This window comes from Mustela putorius, unplaced genomic scaffold (assembly GCF_011764305.1).
Source record: "Mustela putorius furo isolate JIRA1106 unplaced genomic scaffold, ASM1176430v1.1 tig00000508_pilon_pilon_pilon, whole genome shotgun sequence".
Taxonomy (NCBI): domain Eukaryota; kingdom Metazoa; phylum Chordata; class Mammalia; order Carnivora; family Mustelidae; genus Mustela; species Mustela putorius.
The window spans coordinates 7,186,901-7,207,298 of record NW_025421402.1 but is presented as its reverse complement, the minus strand read 5'-3'; the positions used below and the strand labels follow the sequence as shown (position 1 = coordinate 7,207,298).

General features: G+C 35.2%; 1 protein-coding gene across 9 annotated transcripts in view; it reads right to left on the bottom strand.

Moving 5' to 3' along the window:
* Positions 1–20,398, bottom strand: part of KCNT2 (potassium sodium-activated channel subfamily T member 2) — a 345,029-nt gene that overhangs the window by 100,363 nt on the left and 224,268 nt on the right. For all 9 annotated transcript variants that reach the window (XM_045081137.1, XM_045081140.1, XM_045081141.1 and 6 more), the window contains exons 15-16: positions 3,436–3,585; positions 1,535–1,764 (exon numbers count right to left, since the gene is read on the bottom strand). In XM_045081137.1, the coding sequence (XP_044937072.1) occupies positions 1,535–1,764; positions 3,436–3,585 (380 nt within the window). The remainder of the gene's footprint in view (positions 1–1,534; positions 1,765–3,435; positions 3,586–20,398) is intronic.

Here is a 20,398-nt window from a genome sequence, read left to right as displayed (position 1 = left end):
GTGGGGAGAAAGAAGGGAATGACTTTCAGGGATACTTGATTATCTGAATTAATAGAATTGATGGATTCTGAGATATGAGAGGAGAGGAAGAGAATTGTCAGGATTGTGACTTTACAAATTATGTTGTGTCATCTATTTGTTCATTAATTTATCATAGAAACTTATAAGAGTGTCTGGCACATATTAGGTACTTTGAGTAAAGGTTAATAATGGGAAGAAATCAGTAGGACTACTATAAAAAATAATATGCTAGGCCAATAACAAACAGGGTCACCTAACACAGAAAATGGAGGAGGAAGTAATTTTGAATGAGGGCAGACAGATAACTTCCATTTGAATATGCTGTGTTGGTTTTTCCTGTGAGACATCCGGGCAGAAATAAATAACCAGTATACTGCTGTGAAGAGAAATATAAGTTAATGATTTATATAAAAGAATCATCAATTTTTGGAGGGCAAGTCAATCTGTGGGAGCAGAAGAACATGGTCAATACCATCCCATGTTGTGAAGATGAAAACTGGATTTCGTGACAGAGTGGTGACTTTGCCAGAGTAGTGATACAAGGACTACAGATTTCAGACTAAACTGAGCAAAGGCATGAGGGGACAATAAGATTTCAAAACAGCAACTGAAGACAACCCTTTCAAGGAATTTACCTGTGAAGATGCCAAGCCAAGAGGTCCAGGTGTGTGTGTGTGTGTGTGTGTGTGTGTGTGTAGAAATAAAAAAAGAGACACATAGAGACAGACAGAGAGACAAGGAGAGGAAAAACGAACCAATGATATTTGAAATAGCCTCTGTTGATAACTGGATAGAGAACTTACAAAAGAACTAAAAAAGTGTCAGGTGCTTATATTCTAATCAGAAATATGAAATAATTATTGACAATTTTGAATTAGCTTAATTTCTTTTTTATTTTTTTTAAATTTTATTTATTTGTCACGGAGACAAGGAGAGTAAGAAAGAAAGAGAGCACAAGCAGGGGGAGTGGCAAGCAGAGGGAAAAGATTCTCTGCTTAGCAAGAAGCCTGATCTGGGCTTGATCCCAGGATCATGACCCAAGCCAAAAGCAGACGTTTAACAGACTGAGCCACTCAGGCATCCTAAACTAGTTTAATTTCTTACTAGTTTAACAGCTTGGAAACTTTGTTCTAGATACTTAGTTATACCAAGTTTATTATATAGACAATTAGTGTCTAGTTTGACTTTGAAATTTTAACAAACATTGAAGGATATTTATTATGCCTTTTAAAGAAAAAAACTAAGGGGACTGCGTGACTCAGTAGTTTAAGCATCTGCCTTTGGCTCAGGTCATGACCTTCGGGTCCTAGGACTGAGGTCTGTATAAGGTTCTCCACTCAGCAGGGTGTTTGCTTCTCTCTCTCCCTCTGTGGCCTCTCTTGCTTTTGCTGTCTCTCAAATAAATAAATAAATAAATAAAATCAAAAGAAAGAAAAAGAAGGAAAGGGAGGGAGGGAGAAAGAAAGAAAGAGAGGAAGAAACTAGTGATATATTCAAATTTATTTATACTTACCCATGCTGGCAATTATGCTATGTACAGGTAATCGAGAAGGTCCATGATAAAATGACCTTGGTACATTGCTTTTTTTCTGCTGGTCTTGGTTTTTAAATGCTGAATTCTCTTCTTTGGTAATATTAATATAAAAACATATATCTGTAGCATTCATAATATATCGAGGACCTGGATTCAGCAAAATGTTTTTATTATCCTCCCTCCGAACACCAATCAAGCAGACGCCAAACCTTAATTTAAAAATAAATAAATAAAATCTTAAGAACTGTGATTCAGCAAAGCTCTTATGTTTTTTGTTTTTAAGTTTGCATGTGTAAGACAATTGGTAAACTATTATAAGGCAGAGGAAAATTACCAGTATCAAATCAAAGTATTTTAAAGCTTGCAAAGATCGTGAAAGTTTAAGACTCCAGGCTCTGAAGACAAAAAAAAAAAAAAGGACTCTCAACACTCAAAACTTTCCTGTTTTTCCAGGAAAAGAAACTATGTCCTTAATGTGTGGTAAAATCAGTTTAAATGATTATGATCTATATAGTTATTTTTAAATAAAGAAGAATAGAAAAAAGATAATTAAAAATATCAGAGTGTTTATCATTAGTAAGGGTAAGAATTTTTAATAAATTGTGTGTGTATTGAGTCTTACCATAAATGTATATTTTCACTAGGTCAAAAAATATAAACCTGTATTACTTTAGTCAAAAATGCTAAATTGGCCTAAAAGAAGAAACTTACCCAAGGTCATATGAGAAAAAAATCAGGGTACCTAAATTTTTTTTAGCTCTGTTTCTACCATATTTGGTTTACTCTGAACTTTAGAAAAAAAATTAATAATCTGAATAGGTACACAGCTTTATTGGGAGAAATATCGACCACTAAATATAATAGATAATAAAATTTTATTTTATACTTTTTCAGGTTATTCTGCAAACACGAAATGTTGTGAATGTTTTTATTTCAATATGTCTTATAGCATTAGAAATAAATCTAGTTTAAAAATATTTTTTAAACATCAAAATATATGTACAGAAAGAATCATGCTGAGAATTAAAGTGGAATATATTAAATATTAGATTAGTGGAAAATACTAGACATATACAAACCTTAAAATATTATATCAATATATTTACAATACTGATAATATATTACTTTCATTTTAAACATATATTTTTGTTTCTTTAGTAAATAATTTTTCTCAAAAAGAAAAAAATATTTTTTTCCATGTTTGAATTAGAAGGTACCATTGTTTATTTACTTTTTAACTTATTTCTCTGATCAAAGCAAATTTTTTTAAATATAGGTTTTATAAATGTTATTATGACTGTTTACATTTTTTTTTACTTGAAATTTTCTTTTTTTTTTAATTTTTTATTTTTTATAAACATATATTTTTATCCCCAGGGGTACAGGTCTGTGAATCACCAGGTTTACACACTTCACAGCACTCACCAAAGCACATACCCTCCCCAATGTCCATAATCCCACCCCCTTCTCCCCAACCCCCTCCCCCCAGCAACCTTCAATTTGTTTTGTGAGATTAAGAGTCACTTATGGTTTGTCTCCCTCCCAATCCCATCTTGTTTCATTTATTCTGTTTACATTTAAAATCAGATCTCTAAAGAAGATTCATTTTCATGTATTTGTGAATTCTTCATGGATTAAAATATTTTAAAGATGGCTTAAAAGTTACTAAAGCCAGTATTTCTATTAAATTATACTTTATACCTAACACCCTTAACTTGTAGAGACCATACAGAACCAGAGTTCAAATGTCTCAATAATTACGTTAAAATTCCAGAATCCTTGCAACTTATGAGCACCAATATGGGCTGTATTTTAGAAAACTGTACTTAAAGGGTACGGTTGATTTATATTTTAAGTCCACTTTGGAAGCCGAGACGTACTTTTTGTGTGCATGAAAAGACGCATATGTAAAACTCTTCCCTTCGTATTCAGCAAAAAATGTACTTTCTTCCAAAACAATGTGGTAGACTTCATTGCCAGAGCATCTGCCATATATCTTCTGCCACTGCTCTGGGGATTGCTGGCCTTCTCTGCAACAAAAGCACACACACATACACATACACAAAGAGCAAGACACAGTGAATGTGGTTAAAAAGACAGTTTTCACACCTAATCTGGTTTCCCTACAGGAGGAACTGGTAAGCACGGTTCAAAGAAGTCTATGTGTGATGCTCTAAATGATGATATTACTTACAAATACTCACAAAGAGTTACCACAGAAATTTTGAAACTAACACAACATGTAAGTTTGAAAGACGGCAGATTCCTAGAAAGTAGTTCTTCACAATCCAGTTAATGGAAGCATTTATCCTGACTATGCGGCAATAAGATATAGAATTTCATTTTAATTTCTCTTTATGTATATCCTGTCATGCACATCCTGTTTTTACCCTTGTTTTATAGTCTAAATAATATGGCCCACTTCATCTCATTTATAATACTTGCTTGGCCCTGGTAGGTAACCAGGTAACCAGATTTTGCTTTGTATTTATAAGTGTACAATGTCAACTTATGTTATCACAGAAAGTACAGTTTGTATTTTCTAGAATGTTCTGCTCAGTGGCCTTGGATATAAATAAAAAAGTCAACCTATGAAAAACATATTGTGAATATACAAGAGCTCTTCTTTCCCATTTTTTATAGTAAATTTCACTTTTTCTGAATAAATTTATGGAGTCTATAAATACAAGAAATGCACTTTAAGAAGGCAAGTGATAAATATATAAATATCAAAATATTTCATCTAATGTTTATATATTCTGAATCGATAAAAGCAGATAACAAACCATATCTAACATATTTAGGGTTGAAAAAAACATTTTAAAATCTGAGTTTTAGGGGGACCTGGGTGGCTCAGTGGGTTAAAGCCTCTGCCTTCAGCTCAGATCATGATCGCAGGGTCCTGGGATCAAGCCCCACATCGGGCTCTCTGCTCGACAGGGAGCCTGCTTCCCTTCCTCTCTCTCTGCCTGCCTTTCTGCCTACTTGTGATCTCTGTCTGTCAAATAAATAAATAAAAATATTCTAAAAAATAAAAATAAAATAAAATCTGAGTTTTATCTAAAGAATTATTAGAGATAATACATTAATATTTTCAGAGTCAATAAGTTTTTAAAAAATCATATATTTTCGAAGTATGCTTCACTTTACTTCATTGTTTCTTAATTGTGCTTTAGAGTCAATTAAGAGTCAAGAGCCCATGGGATGCCTGGATGGCTCAGTTGAACATCCAACTTTTGATTTCAGCTCTGGTCATGACCTTGAGCCCTGCCTTGAGCCCCGCCTCAAGTTCTGTGCTGGGGGTTGGGAGGCAGTTTGTGTGAGATTCTCTCCCTCTCCCACTTTCCCTCCCCCAACTCACATGTGTGTGCTCTTCCTTCTCTCTCTGAAATAAATAAATAAACCTTAAAACAAAAAAAGAGTTAAGAGTTCAGACCCTGAAGACTGATCACCTGCTCTGAACCCTAATTCTGTAATCTTGGGTTGTTCAGTAACCTCTGAGTTTTTCTCTACCTCTTCTGTGAAAAATAGCCCCAACATCACTGGGTTAGATAAAATAAAGTAATACAAACAAATCACTCAGCAGATATTGGGATCATAGTAATCACTCAGTAAATGTTAGCTTCCACTATTTTGCTGTTACACCTTCCTCACTGCTAAATTTTGGAGCCAATTTCAACATGTCCAGTCAACTTACACTAATGCTCTTAAAACCTTTACTCTTTTTTCTTTAATGTTAATGTGTTTTTGGAAATAGGAAAATAAAATAAAGCAGACCACTTCTGACCATTGACTGCATCTGCCTAAACCTAACTACTGCTTCCTAAGAATAATTTTTCCTTGTGGAGAAAACATTCCCTTTGGCAAACAAAAATAAAATTATCTTTGTTATGCTCCATAGTCTACTTGGCAAGATGATAATTGGCATAGATAGAATCCTTTTAAAGTGCTGGAAATGTAAGAGAAGGTGCCAGTAATTCATCACTGTTTGTTCAAAATCCAAAAGGTAGCATGGAGTCAAATCCGTGTCACACAAGGGTCCTAAAAGCTATTAAAGAAAATCATAAATCTAAGTCCAGGGGCTGAGATGGAAATACAATGTTGTAACTTGGAAGGGAACAGAAAAGGAGGGTTAGACAAAGACATTTCAGATGGATTTTCCTAAATCATTTGCTTGTTCTCATGCTATTTTACACTTGTGCCCCCTGAAGACCTCTTTGTGCTCTCTTCAAATATCCCAGATAGGTGAGCAAGAATCTCTAGGTTTCTGCTAATTGTAAATAACCCAAATTTTCTCCTTTGTAGCTCATGTTAATTGTTTGAGAAATGTGTGAACATAGGAATGTCATTTAATACTAATAGCTATGTCCAGTTCCCACTTACTAATCCGTACATGAAATATTCATCGAGCTCTTAGGTTGTATCAGGCACAGTTCTAAAATTAAAAGTTATAGCAGAACTTGCAACACACAAGACAAAAATGTTTTCTTGTTTGGAGCCTCTAGTGAAGGAAGACTGACAATAAACCAAAGAAGCCAACTGTGTTATGTGTTAGAAGTGATGAGAGACTGGGAGAAAAATTAGAGAGAAAAATGACTTCTAGGAGTCATTCTAGGAGAAATGGAATATAAATGGTATGGTTGAGGAAGGCATCACTGAGAGGTCGGCATTTGAGTAAAAATCTTCAAGAGTTCTGGAACGGCAACCACATGGGTACCTAGGAGAATAGTGGTCCAGGCAGAAGCAGCCACAAGCATTTTCCTGAGGCAGAGGAATGACTGATATAGCTAAGGAAAAGCAAAGAGACCAGTTTAGCTGGAGCTGAGGGAGGAGAAAAAAATGAGTCCAGAGAGATAGCAGGGCAGGGAGAGGGGTCACATAGAGATTTATAAATGTTTACAATGACTCTGACCTGTACTTGAGACGATTTGGCAGTCACTGGAGGATTTCAAAGATGGGTGCAAAAGATTCTGACTTAAAGTTTACAAAAATCCCCCTGGGTCATGGTGCTGACTCAGAAACCAAAGAAAGGGTAATGACCAATAAGGAGGTCATCATGATAGAGACGATGATAGCTTGGACCAGACTAGACTTGGTCCTGAATGTAGACCAGAAAGGATTGCTAAGGGAAGAGAAAAAAGTTACAAAAATCTTATGTATCTGAGTCCATCAGAAATATGTATGGATAAATAAAATCCACACAGATAACAGCGAAAATGCAAGGAATACTGCTTATAAAACATCATGAAGAAATCGCAAACATAAAAATGTTAAAATCAAAGAAGTGATTTTGGATTGACATTGTAGCCTACTAGGTCCTAGAAAGAAAAAAAGTCAATCAGAGATAGTTTGTGTGGGCTTCAGAAACATTTGGAGTGTTTATTTTTTACATCTGAAATGCTAGGTACCTGTCTATGATAATATTTTTATCACATGCAAATGAATGAAATATTTCTTATTATACAGAATGTAATATGTGCTAATATACAATGGTATTAGCATATATGCAAAAGATACCTGCATCTCATGATCATTGCAGCACTGTTTACATTAGCAAAGACATCGAAACAACTGAAGTATTCATAGATGGATGAATGAATAAAGAAAATGTGGCACAGATATATATAATGAATTCCCGTTCAGGTATAAAAAAGGAAGTCCTGTCATTTGTGACAACATGGATGGACCTTGAGGATATTAGTTCAGTGAAATAAGTCAGACCAAGACAAATACCATATGATCTCATTTATATGGAGAATCCATAAAAACAGAAACAAAAAAAATGAACTTAGAGATTCAGAGAACAGACTAGTGGTTGCCAGAGGTGGGAGGTGGGTGAAATGGGGGAAAATGAACCAAAAGTACAAACTTTAAGTTGTAAAATAAATAACTCCTGGGAATATAGCGCACAGCATGGTGACTACAGTCAATCATACTGTGTTATATGTTTGAAAGCTACTAAGAGAGTAAATCTTAAAAGTTCTGCTTACAAGAAAAAAAATTATAAGTATGTGTGGTGAATGGATGGAGTAATTGTCACGATCATTTCTTTCTCTCTCAGGATATATATAAAAAAATCCTACAGGGCTCTTGGGTGGCTCAGCAGGTTAACTGGCTGCCTTCTGCTCAGGTTATGATCCCAGGGTCCTAGGATCAAGTTCTGCATCTGCATCTCCTTGCTCACTGGGGAGCTTGCTTCTCCCTCTGCCTACTCTTCTCCTGCTCCCCCTGTTCGTGCGTTCTCTCTCTGCTCTCTCTGACAAATAAAAAAATAAAATCTTTTTTAAAAATTGTATATATAGGACATGTAGAATTATTAAAGTGTATGCCTAAAACTAATGTAATGTTACATGCCAGTTATGTCTGTTTTTTAAAAGGGCATATTATAGCCTATAGATGTGTAAAAAAAAAACTTTTATTTGTCTTCAACTTAAGATAAAATTAATTTCTACCTAAATTTTCTCTTCCTCTTATCTCACTTTATGTTTCTAGGCAGAATTAACTCAAGATTATTTTTCAAAGGAGGAAAACAATTACATAAATAAAAAAATTATTTCTAAACTTCTTATGCAAGAAAATATTTTCAATTCCACATCTAAGTGACTCGGGAACTCATTATGTGTCCCTTTCCCCATCAATTCTCACACTCTTCAAATAGTCCTGAACCATCTTTTTGCCTCCTTGCCTCCAGTATTGGCCATTACAAATCAATTTATGGTGCTGTCATAAGAGTGAATTTCAAAATCTTTAAGATCAGTTCATGTCACTCTCCTGTTGAAAATGTTTAAAGGACTTCTTTCTTCCATTTTAAAAAGGTGAACTTTTTTATCATCATTACAAAGCCCTTCTGACCTACGCTATGCCTTTCAAATTTCTTCTGTTACATTTGCCTTCTTTCTCTTGTAAGCTCCAGCCAGGAGCACTCCTTAATGTACCCTGAACAAGAAGCTCTTTCTTAGCCTTTGGCCTTTTCACAATGTTGTTCCTTCTATCACCTACACTTGACAATTCTTTGACCTACAGCTTACTTATTACTTTTTCAGCTTTGCCGGGCTGTACTTTTTTCATGATACTATAACACTAAATTGTATTAATTACTCCTTAATGTCTTGCTTTCCATGTGAAATAAGCCACATGAGGAAAGGGATCACGTCTTGTTTACAGCTATATTTTTGAGACCCTGACATCCATTCTGGCACAGAGTAAGTGCTTAATAAATGGTTAAATAGACAAAGAAAAATCTAACAATGTTCTTCATGCTTAATTACTAAATGTTCAGCTTTCCTAATTACATAATACCTGTCTCCTTCACCAGAATCATTTTTTAGGTTGAAACAATTACTTTCCCTATGATGAATTTGTCATTAGAATTCGGAAAAAAAAAATCACTGAGTTCCCCAATTGCTAATGGACATGAAATAAATTTAACCTCAGCAGCAGTGAAAAAACAAAAACATATTAGGGACAAAAAAAGCACAGAATGGGAAGCTTAGTGAAAATTACAAAGAGCCATTTAATGAAGATTTAAGATGTGTTTAATCAAATGAACTTTTAGGGAAAATAATTGGCTTATGCATTTACTGTCAACCTCAAAGTATACTCCAACCTATAAAATAGTACAGTCTAGTTTATTTCATACCCTTTTAAGGCTGCTCTACCATTTTTATTGAAAACTCAATGATTATCAGTCCTTTCTAGACAGGTTTATGTCCACCTTCATTTTCAAAATAATTGATGGCTCCAGTTTTTTATAGAGGTATTAGTAGAAAAAAAAAGAAAACAATGATAGGAATATGAAAACAAAATATTCTATCAAGATAATACATGGATTATAGAATATCAGTGTATGCTTGATACTTTAAAGAACCTCTCTGAGTTGACTATTCCATCAATAAAGGGACATGCTGTAGAATTCATGCACCCAAAACCATAGTCATGAGAGCCTTGGAAAAACTTTGATTGGGCAACTTATAAGGAAACAAAGCTTGTGTACAAATTTTAAACCTTAAAGAAATGTCTAAGTGTGGGGGAAACAAAAATGTTTTAAAAAGGGAAGTGGGAGGGAAGATGATTACTTAAGAGAAAGGGAAAAAAAATCTAGTTAAATAAATTATAAACACCACATCAAATTCTTCAAGAGCTTATAGGCTTTAATCATGTCCTTTCAAATGCCCCATTTCTGTCCTATAATAACGTCTTGGGCAGGTCCCTTTCTTTCTGTTTTTTTTTTTTTTTTAAAGATTTTATTTATTTATTTGACAGACAGAGATCACAAGTAGGCAGAGAGGCAGGCTGAAAGAGAGAGAGGAAGAAGCAGGCTCCCTGCTGAGCAGAGAGCCCAATGTGGGACTTGATCCCAGGACCCTACGATCATGGGCAGGTCCCTTTCTTTCAAATCATGTTCCGTTATTAAAAAGCTCAGTTCTAACCCAATTTGAAACTCTGACTTATTCTCCCTGGGATGTTGCTGATCTTCAAAGTAACTCTAACTGGCCATCACTGTTCCTCTGTCAAGGGATCTTGTAGGCACACGTGAATCCCCTTTATGTGGAGTATGGGGTGAGCCTTGGTATACGATCACCGATAAGTAAGAAACTCTCTTCCACTTTCCCTCATCTTATTTCCTGGTGGTACATCCTATAGTCTAGATGGGGTACCAGAAATATGGCTCAAGTCTTTTTAAGCTATCAGTTGTGCTGAGGAAAACCCATGTGTGGGATTGAAGGCTGCTTTCTAGCTCTACCATTTTACTCTAATTCTTTTTTCCTCATGTTCAAAGAATCACAACAAACTACATAACAAATAATCACAACAAAGAATCACAACAAACTACATAAGCAAATGTCTAACTAGGGAACAAGATGCTAGTTCCCACTTCCTGCAGAAATTCCTATTCTCCATGAGTAATAGCTAATTCTTTTGTACTTCCTTTCACATACCTGGGAGCAGGTGCAAGAGCACTGTGTTATTCTATCCATTCCCCTCTCTGATCTTCTCTTTCTATGGTAAGTTGAAGAGAATGGACAATGGGATACTTTGTCCTCAATTATGAGTTATAATTCTTTGTCCTCAATTATGAGTTACAGTCACCAATTCTGGGACATGAAAAGTCCCTCTCAGTATAATAAATATTGGTTGAAAAAAAGTATGTTTGTTCTATTCTGTTTATTTTACCCAAGTTAGAAATATCATTTGTTCCAGTTAATTTCCTGATGGTGCATAAATCAATTTTGACAACTGATTTTATTTTTCTTTTAAATGCAAATAGCACATTCCTCATTAATCTGTGATTACACCTTCAAGGAAAATGGGTTTTTATTGCCAGAAAGCAAATTAACTCACATACCAATCTCCTGTGTTTCAACACTATCAACTGAGCGGAAGGAGGACTGATAGTGAGCAAGTACTTGGGTCTGCTCTTTGCAGAAATGTATTTCAATACAGGCCTCTGAATACAGTAAAGGAATTTTACATAATTTTGTTTTTTTTTTTTAAAGTTTCCCCATATCAGATTTTCACAGAGGGAGGAATAAAAAAGGGTTTAACTGGAATTTCCTGTTCCAGATAAAGTAAGTTGAAATCGTATTACAGTACATGCTCTCTTTCTCATTCAGTAATGTGCTCAACTATTCTGCTCCGTAATATAGCTTACGTTGAAAAAACAAAATAATGGGAGCCTGGGTGGCTCGGTTGGTTGAGCTGCTGACTTCTTTTTGGCTCAGGTCAAGGTAAGATCCTGCCCCCTACTGGGCTTCATGCTCAGCAGGGAGTCTATTTGAGATTCTTTCTCTCTGCCCCTGCTCCCATTCACACTGGCGGGAGTGTGCTCTCTGTCTCCCTTAAGTAAATAAATAAATAAATCTTTTTAAAAAAGTGTTTGGAAAACAAAACAAGATACAAACAAAAACAGCGTAAAACCTTATTCTACTGACAAATTCCTATTTTTTGTAAAGATGGACAATGTTTTTATTTTTTTGAAAACTCATACTAATAACTTCTAGAAAATAAAATTTTATTTTATTTTTATATTTTCTGTATGCATACAAGGATGCCATCAAACTACAGGTAAACTCAAGAGTAAGCTTGGTATTATGAAGCACTGCCTTCAAGGTTATGAAATGTAATCATTAGTAGGAATCCACCTCTTACAATATTGTGTTTGTTGTCTTAAACACCTCTGCATTTTAATCACTGGATTTAGCTTTGCTGGTATATTTTGTTCTCTTCAATCCTGAATAATGTAGTTAAATATACAGTAAATGATCAGTTTCAGATTTGCCAACACTGACACAGGTTGACAAATTAGTTGTTTTTATATACTTATTTTTATTATCAAACTAAATCATCTTCACATCAGTGAGAGTAAACAGCATCTTGTCACAGGGACTTTTGATATAAAATCCATTCTTTGCTGTGTAATAGAAGACTTTACATAAATCTAGGTGGAAGTTTTTGCCTTAGGAAAAGGATTTCATCTAGATTTATACTTGAAATGTTAAATAAAATAAAATTTCCTTATTAATGCTTCATTTTAAAGGAGATTACATATTTACTACCTCATTATATTGATTAAAAGTAGATTTAAAACTCAAATGTTTAAATATAATTAAAATTAATACACTCTTTAATTCTGTACACTTGTGTTTCTCCAATTTAATGTCTGCTTGATTGCACATAGTTGTTTATATTCTTTATAGGGTGTTTTTCTGCAAACACACATGAATTGCATTAATTCATAATGGTCCCAAACTGTTACATTATTTAAAAATCAAATTATTTAAATGACATTACAGTTTTGCCTTTTTTATCAATGTCAGGAATCTACAGGTAACATTGTAGGCCAAAGAAATGATTCTGACAAATTGTAGGCTGTGTCCCTGGAAACGTAATTTATGGGTGGAGAAGGTATAGTGGAGTATACAGAAGCTTGCAAAAAGGGAGTTTACAAAAGAAATAGCTAACACAACTCTGATGAACATTTATTCTTGCTAGTCCTCTGACATACAAGTATGGTTATCTTATCTAGGAAGAGAAGTATTCAAGATCTCTAGATAGAAGAAGTAAAAATACACAAGATTAAGATGCCTCAGTCTACTAGGAAGAGGCTTATGCATTCCCACTCTTGAACAGCAGAATTTCCCAGCTTTTCATGTCATCAGACATCAAAACAAAAATCTGAGTTCTAAGATTAAATCAAGATAGTGTATGCTAATCAATTTTCTACCGCTAGATGGAACTGGAAAGCTGTTTGCCACTCTCAGGAGAAGAAAAAATTGCTGAAGTGGAAAAAAAAAAGGAAAATGCCATATAGCTTCCAAACATAATTAATAGTGAACTTAAACAAGGAACACTTTTTGAAGGGAATCTATGTCATGAAGAAATGAAATAGAGCTCAACTGTTAAATCTGAAACACGGTATGTACTTGAAGGTGGCCCAAATTCACTCTTCTTAAAGTTAGTTTGTCTTTCAAAAACTCCAGTGTAATTTTCCAAAGTGCTCATTTAATTAAAGAACTGTCTAATTATCACATACCAAAAAATTCTGTAAAGATTTATCACCTTTATCACCTACCTTTAAAAAAAAAAAAAGATTTATTTTACTTGAAAGAGAGTGAGGATGAGAGAGAGAGACAGGGGAGGGGTGATGACGGGGCAGCCGGAGACGGGGTCTCTCGGGTCAACAATGCACTGTGAGTGGAGCCTGACGCAGGACCTTGATCCCACAGCCCCATGACCCTAAGATCATGACCCCACCTGAAACCAACAGTGGGATGCTTAACAACTGCACCTCCCTGGTGACCCAAGATTGTTCATCGACTTTTGAAACTGTCAGGTGAAAAAGTAAATTCGTCTGTCATAATGAACGTCATTCTCAGCTCTTTGACTCCACTGTTAGGTAAACCATAGCCCACTGATTTTTAGACTGTTCTACTTTAGCATTAATAAAAATTCATACCTAAAATGTGCTTACCCTTTTCTCTCTTTCTCAGAACACAGCCTGCTTGCTTACTGAAGACCATACATTTAGCTTTGGTTCAAGTGCTTTGTGCCCCTGTATGGTTCATACAGCACTACTCTATCCCTTTAGTTTAGAACACCACTGTGAACTTCCCAGGAAAGTTATATGCCATAAATATTACTATTTTGGAATAAAGGAGTTATAGAAGCTCCAATTATTGTTATTTACATTTTATCATTTGAGTATTTCTTTGCCCTGTAACTATTATTTGTAACTAGATTTGTTTACTGTCTCCCATGTTGTCATTTGGTTTATTTTCAAGGTATGCAAGCTAATCTTACCATAGGCAAAAGGTATTTTACTAAAAAAATAAATCTACTAGGTGAAACTTAAAATATGTTCCAAATCCATATATAAGTCATATTTTCACTGTGTCCTGCCCTGTATTGAGTATTAGTCTTTTGTGACCGGAATACGTTCATGTTTTCCATGTCCCAAACTTCTAAACTCAGTGCCTTATACTGTGTGGATGCATGTGATTATTATTTATGAAATGAATTAATGGCAAAAATGTAATGTTATTTTAACCCTATTCAGTGCTATTTTTAGCATGTTATTTCATGCAAACCTTAAATTTTGACACACATACCAAAAAAAAAAAAAAAAAAAAAAAAAAAAAAACCTTCAAAATCTTCAGCTTAAGGTAGAGTTTTGAGTATTTCTTAATGACAACGTTACCAAACTTTATATCATGGTACGCATTCTCTATTACTAACTGCCTTCTCTGAAGTATGAGAGGAAAGAATGATCTCACAACAGATTGCCCACAGGTGCTGTTCATATCATCATACTGCCATGATTAATACGTGTTTGGAATTCTTCTTTCAGAGTTTACAGAGTTCTGTAACTGCCCTGTCCACAGAGCAAGCTTTGTAATGTAAATATGGGAATCAGGGCAGATGTGAGACAAAGGGGAGTGTCCAGGCTTGTGGTGAGTTGGCTGTTACATGTCTGAAAAAGGCAAATTCAAAGAAATCAATTCAAAAGAAAAAAAAATTACATCAGGCTGGTAGCCAAGGAAAATTTACCCACCTGCATAATTTGGTCCATTGGTCATTAGGTTTGCAACCTCAGACTTATGGTTACTTTGAAAGTGAGTTAAATGAAGAAACAGGTAGGCAAGTGGCATCTATTTCGTTGCAGAGGTGGAATGGTTCTGAGGTTTTTATCTGGTTCATCATGTGGTGTGGCAGTGGAAATTGTTCACGGTAGTTTAGTCTAGATAGAGGCTAACTTTCTTGCTCTGAGTTATCGATATTCCTTCATAATCTCTTTAAGATTAAACTTGTTAAGTGGATACTTTTGTCTAAATTTAAGAATCCAAGTCAATACTGATTTTTCCCCCCTTTGGCACAAGTTTTAAGAAATTTTTCTTCATCATTATCATTTTGTAAGCTGGCAATGCTATGCATCTAGGTATAATTCTTTTTCAATCATTATCGTTTACAAGCAAGAGACCCTGTCAATTTAAAGATTTGAATCCCCTTTTCTGTTATAATTTCTTATATTCTACTTTCTCTATGTTCTCTGGAATTCCCACTACATCAGACATTATTTCTCTTGGATTGATCTCTTGCACTGCAAGTCCTTCTTTTTACACATTCTATCTCTGCACTTTTATCTGTAATCTTCAGGATTTCTATGATATTATCTTTCAAAACTTTAAAAAAAATCCTTATTGAGGTATAACTGACATATAACATACTAGATTTTGGTATACAACCTAATGATATTATATGTGTGTATGTTGCACAATGATTACCACAAAAAGTCTGGTATGCATCCTCATGCATAGTTCTGTTTTTTTTCCCCTTGGGATGAGGACTTCTAAGATCTACTCTCAGCAATTTTCAAATATGCAATAGAGTATTTTTAACTATAGTCACCATGCCGTATGTTACATCCCCATGACATTTATTTTATAACTGTGAGTTTGCATCTTTGACCCCTTTCACGCATTTGCCCACTCTTCGTCCTCCACCATGACAACTACCAACCTGTTCTCTGTGTCTATGAGCTTGACTTTCTGTTTTGTTTTGTCTTGTTTTGTTGAAATTCCATATATAAGTGAGATCATATGATATTTGCCTTCTTCTGTCTGATTTATTCCACTTAGGGCAATGCCCTCAAGTTCCACCCTTGCTGCAAATGGCAAGATTTCATTCTTTCTTATGGCTAAATAGTATTCCATTGTGTGCGTGTGTACATACTACAACTTATTTATCCATTCATCTATCGATGGACACTTATGTTGTTTCTATATCCTGGCTATTGTAAATAATGCTGCAGTGAACATGGGGATATGAATAGCGTTTCGCTTAGTGTTTTCATTTCCTTTAAATAAATAACGAGAAGTGGAATTGTTGGATCATATAGTAGTTCATTTTTAATTTTTTAGGAACTTCCATACTGTTTTTCATAGTGGCTGCACTAGTTTACATTACCATCTTCAGTATACAAGGATTCCCTTTTCTCCACATCCTTGCCAACAGCTGTGACTTCTCATCTTTTTGATAATAGCCATTGTAACAGGTGTGAGGAGGAACTCTCACTGTGGTTTATTTTTATTTCCTTGATGATTAGTGATGGTGAGCATTCTTCCATGCCTGTAGACCATCTATATGTCTTCTTTGAAAAATATCCATTCAGATCCTCTGCTAGTATTTTAATCAGGTTTCTTTTTATTTCTTTCTTCTTTTTTTTTTTGCTATTGAATTTTATTAAATTTTAATTTCAGCATTGTCAATTTCAAAAGGTCTTGTTTACTTTCTATTTCTCCACCATAACTCCTGTTCTTCCTAAATCTAGAATAATAATTATAATAATGTTAAGCTATTCTAGATTTCTGTATTTATTTATTATGGCTTTTTTCTTATTATTAAAGAAAAGAGAAGATCCTCCAGAAATATAATCAACAGAAATCTAAGTTAAAGTTTCTGAAAATGTAAGACTCTACAAATAAAAAATATTTCCTCAGCATTTTATTCAACAGCCATCATCACTCTTGTATAATTCCTTAATATTCTTCTAAACTATCATTTACCCTTCTCTTTCAAAAATATATTTAAAATATTTACTCACTTGCTGAGGTTTCAAAAAATACATTCAATTCTATTTTCAAATGTGATTTTTTTTTTTTTTTTTTTTTTTACTAGTGAGCATAAAACCAACCTTCCCTATAGATCCAAACCAATTCCAGTGAGTATAGAGATAGTTGTTTCCATCTGGTTGGATTTATTTACTTCATTTAATGCTGCATGCTGATACTTAGCAAATGACAAGAGCCATAGTTCAAAATTCTGAGTATGAGATACAAGCATATTGAATGGATTCCTTTGTCTGTAAATGTTTTAAGCGGCAGGTTACACCCTTACTGAGTAAAAAGGGATCACGCTATTTTGTCTGGAGCCACCAAATGCCCAGTTATGGAACACTGAACCCCAACTCCAAACTATCTCCTAGCATACACTTTAGGCATTTTCTTCAAGTGTGTTTAGGAAAAAAAGATTTTTCCCAGCAGTAAAATGTCTGACTAAACTTAACTGCAGGGAATGGAAGATGGACCAAGGGTAACTTGTTTAGTATTCAGAAATTCAATTAAAATTTGATTTCTTTTTCTAGAAATCTGCACCCCAGATCCTCACTGGGGGATACCATTTTGTCCTGCTGCATCACCCTCTGAACATCACAGGAAGGTGTCAACAGAAAAATTCCTTTTTCCATCTCCCAGAAATTGACTGAAATCTCTTAGGTCCTTCACTTCTTTTTCATTAATGAGAACTTAACATTTTTTATTTCTCTGTCATCATTGCAACAGAGTCTCAAGAGGGAGAGAAGATGAAGTCATATGCTTCATAAACCAGTTTGAAGCAAGGGCTTCAGTGAACCATCTTTAGTGCACTCTTTACTTCATTTAGTTAACTAATATTTGTTGAGCGTCCTTGCTGTGAAGGTATGAGTACAAAATATTTTCTACCTTGAATGAAAATACAGCTTGCTAAGCAGGAAAAAATAAATACATTAAAAGAAAAAAACCCGTAAGGGTACCTGGATGGCTCAGTTGGTTAAACACCCAAATCCTAGTTTCAGCACAGGTCATGATCTTGAGGTCATGAGATTGAGCCCCATGTCAGGGCGAAGCAAGGAGTCTGCCTGAAATTCTCTCTCCTTCTCCTTCCCCTCCACCCCTCTCCCCACTCTGGCACACCCTCCCTCTCTAAAATAAATAAATAAAACCCTTAAAAAAATACATACTCTGGCAGAATATGTTAAAATATATACAAGATCATGGGGCGCCTGGGTGGCTCAGTGGGTTAAAGCCTCTGCCTTCGGCTCAGGTCATGGTCCCAGGGTCCTGGGATCGAGCCCCGCATCGGGCTCTCTGTTTGGCAGAGAGCCTGCTTCCTCCTCTCTCTCTGTCTGCCTCTCTGCCTACTTGTGATCTTTGTCTGTCAAATAAATAAATAAAAAATCTTAAAAAAAATATATATATATACAAGATCATAGAAACAAAAATTCACATTAAATTGGGGAGTTTAAAAATATTCATGAGGAGATAGGATCTTTGATTTAGAAAAAATCCTCTGGAAAGCCAGAAGAAATGAATTCAAGGCAATGGGAACAACATTTTTAAAAAGATGTGGAAAGTGGAAACCACAAAGTATATTTAGGATCATGTTATTTGGAGGACACGACATATATAAGAGAATCATGGGAGATGAGGATATAAAAATAAGTTAGGATTGGAGTATAGAGGGCCTTAAATTAAATGGACATATTTGAATCTAATTTGATAATGAATGATGAGCTATTTAAGGCTTTCAAAAAGCAGATTACCAGATGAGAGCAATATCCAAATTTCTCAAACGATGTTTAATGAAATACTGTTCCAATTGATATTTTAATAGGTGTGCTTAGGAATACATTTCTCAGGTAATCAAACATAATTCAGAGACACCAAATAAAATGCAATTCCATGGAGATTTTCAGTACACATCACTTATATAAAAGAAAAAAGTAACCTTCAGAGGTGTATCATTTCCCTCTCTTGTGATTACCTCCATTCAGACCTCCAATCTTGTAGTCCTTTTTCAAAAATGTTTTGTCATGGGAGAAATGGAAAAAGCACCATTGGGGTATACAGACAACACCATCTTTCTCAGTCTCCATGGTCAAAGAAGCAGGCTTCCACAGAACCAGCAGAACTGTTTAATAGTGGAAACAATCATAACTTATAGATGTGTTCCAACAAAACCCATGGTGCCCCCCAACTCCACAGCTGTTAGGGATTTTATACCCTCCCCAAACCATATGTTGAAGTCCTAATCCCTAGCACTTCAGAACGTGACTATATTTAGAGACAGAGACTTTTAAAAAAGTGATTAAGTTGGGGTATCTTGGTTGTTCAGAGGAACATCTGACTCATGGTTTTGGCTCAGGTCCTGATCTCAGGGTTGTGAAATCAAGCCCCACATCAGGTTCCATGCTCAGCATGGAGTCTGATTGAGATTCTCTCTCCCTCTCCCTCCACCTCTACCTTCTCTCTCTCTCTCTCTCAAATAAATAAATAAATCTTTAAAAATAAAGTGAAGTTGAAACAAGATTGTTACTATGAGCCCTAGTCCAATCTGATATCTTCATAAGAGACAGAAGAGACATAGGAAAGATCACGTGAGGACCCAAGAAGAAGATGGCCATGTGCAAGCTAGGACAGAGACCTTGGAAGAAACCAAACCTACCAATACCCTGACACTAGAGTTCCAACCTCCAGGACTGTGAGAAATAAAACTTTATTATTTAAACCACCCAGTTTCTTTGTTATGGCAGCCCTAGCAAACTAATATAATAGCCAGGAAAATCCAAGCACTTTTGAGCAGGGTAGTATGAGGTGGGAGATTTTAGAAGAAAAAGTGAGAATTACTGTGTAGTTTATTGTTGTAGTGAAATTCATATTCCATAGCAGAAAAGAAGAGAAGGCTATGGGAAGGAAATATGTCAAATCCCTTTCTATGACCTTCCTTTCTTTTCCCTAGGGGTCTAAGCAGCTGTAAGTTACCAGGTTGCTAATGGTGTGAGCCATTAGGGATGGAAAGAGACTTGAGGTAGGGTGGGAGGGCGGGGGAAGCCTGTTAATTTTCTCAACTCCGATTGAAAGCACTGAGAAGCATATACATTTATCTATTAATGGAAACAGAAGTGCAGACTTAAGAAAGTTTGATCAAATAAATTTCAAGATTTATACTCTAAGTGACAATTATTTGAAATGGAGCAATCAAACATTAGAACTGAAAAAAAAAATAGTGTTTTACTCTAAAGGAAAACCAAGTGCCTCTTAACGGACACTCTATTTTTACTTGTAGCTTCCTATGGAAAGAGACTGACTGCATTAGATCTACCAGATGACAAAATGTAATCTTCTATCAGTTTTGGAATGGGAAACTTCCAAGAGAACTAAAGGTAATTCATTTGAGATCGTCCTGCCACCCCAGACACGTTTTTTTTCCCCCCATTTACCTTTCAGTCAAGGGGGTAATTATAATCTCCGTTACCTTTTTTTAGAGAGAGTACACAAGTGTAGAGGGGAGGGAGAGATGGAGAGAGAGTCTGAAGCAGACTCTGCCCTGAGTACAGAGTCCCACACTGGACTCCACCTCATAACCCTGGCATCAAGACCTGAGCTGAAACCAAGAGCCCAGCACTTAACCCACTGCATCACCCAGGCATCCCTAATCTCTGTTACTTTTAAGAAACTTTCTCTTCCTTTCTAAAGGCAACTGATTCCCTGGGCCTTCTGTGACCAGCTCAGTATTATAAAGGAGAAAAAC